Source organism: Penaeus monodon, chromosome 29, assembly GCF_015228065.2.
Source record: "Penaeus monodon isolate SGIC_2016 chromosome 29, NSTDA_Pmon_1, whole genome shotgun sequence".
NCBI lineage: Eukaryota > Metazoa > Arthropoda > Malacostraca > Decapoda > Penaeidae > Penaeus > Penaeus monodon.
In genome coordinates this window covers 13346512-13348086 of record NC_051414.1, presented here as the reverse complement: position 1 = coordinate 13348086, position 1575 = coordinate 13346512, and the positions used below count along the sequence as shown (strand labels likewise).

Here is a 1575-nt window from a genome sequence, read left to right as displayed (position 1 = left end):
AAAGCGAATGAGCGCTTTCAGTATCTGACGCCAACAGCTTTTCTGTTTTCATTCTCCTCTGAAACTCTTCGATGTTTCGAGGCTCCGATTTACCATTTTCCTGATTACTGCACTAATACTGATAACCGAACAGATCAAAGTCATTTTTGTAAAGCACATAGAGTCGTGTCATAATGGCTTTGTCAATGCCATCGAAGTACCCATTTTCGGACACACTGAGAGCCTTTTTCGTATCATGATCACTTCCTAACTGAACCTCCTGAGGAACCCCCAAGGCATCGAACACGTGTCGAGCCTCCTGCCCGATGTTCTCCAAGTGGAGGATATAGTCATAGTGCTGTCCGCATGGATCGCACAGGCAGCTTTGGGGAGCCCAGTGATGGTCCATGACGCTGTAATCAAATGTCCAAAGTACATGGCGGAGAAAGTCCTCAAAACTGAAAGTTGCGTTGCCGAAGAGGCTCATGTACTTTTTCATGTTGAGTCTGTAATCCCGTTCAAATTGGCGAGCAACAACCATATTCGAGAGCAGCGTTGATCTACACACGTCGGATACGTTCGCTGTCTTTGCGTGTCTCCTCCTGCCCATCCACAGCGAAGGTTTGACGTCGCCCCTGGAGACGAGCGCCGGAAGCCAATAGGCGCCCCAGCGGTAGCGCCAAGTCTGACTGCTTCGCGTTGCGTTCTTCCAGGCAGCGTCATAAGCCGATATTGGGCAGCCATTTAGGAACTTGTCTCTGGGGAAAATGTGCAACTAGTTATGATGAGATTCTTATAAAGAATAAATAAAAAATCCTAACTTACTGTACTACAGGATGCCAATCCACCAGGATCATAAGCAAAATTATACGTCTTTTTCACTGAAGAAATAGTAAATTATAGAAGGTGAAGATTATATCGAATCAAGAATCATTTCCTTAGAAGCATCTTCCATTTAGCTGCGATGATGTTTGTGTATATATACCATTTTCTCTCCTCCTGTACTAAGAGTATGAATGCTCTAAGAACCAGCATGGTCTTATCCAAATTGTTGAGTTGAAAAGGTGTATGCCTCTAATGACATGCAGCCTCGTCACCAAAAGAGAACTCCAAAGTCTTAAACTACACAATCCCGAAAACATTATTTAAAGACGGATATTTGCCGAATGACTTTCTTGCTTAATGTACTGTATACTGTATGGGTACTTGTAATGAGTCTGAAATTGATGGACATCTAAAACTACACATCCTTTACACATGATAATGCAATTAGGAATTACTTGCACTGGTGTTGGGGGACGCGGACAAGCTAAACGAATTGCAGTTCTAGGGCGTTATCCAAGAGGTGTATGTTAATGTAGATACGATCAATGACCTGCGGATCATTTAATCATCTTAGTTTACGTTGGTCAGCGAAGGATGAGAGTCGGGGAGGAGAGTAGGAGAGGCTGTTCCACAACGATACAACAGCGCAGCCGCCGGGCTTTGGATTTGGAGCACCCCCCCCCCCTCCAAATTTCTGAACCATATTAAGGAAACTCCGGGGAAATCAATGTCTTAAGTTGTGAGAATGGTATTTTCTTTATGAGAAAGAGA

General features: G+C 44.0%; 1 protein-coding gene across 1 annotated transcript in view; it reads right to left on the bottom strand.

Annotated features, from left to right (window-relative positions):
- Positions 1–9: 9 nt before the first annotated feature.
- Positions 10–1575, bottom strand: part of LOC119591976 — a gene marked incomplete at its 5' end in the record, with an annotated part of 17828 nt that continues 16262 nt past the window's right edge. The window contains 1 exon segment of the mRNA XM_037940735.1: positions 10–737. Within this exon segment, the coding sequence (XP_037796663.1) occupies positions 113–737 (625 nt within the window).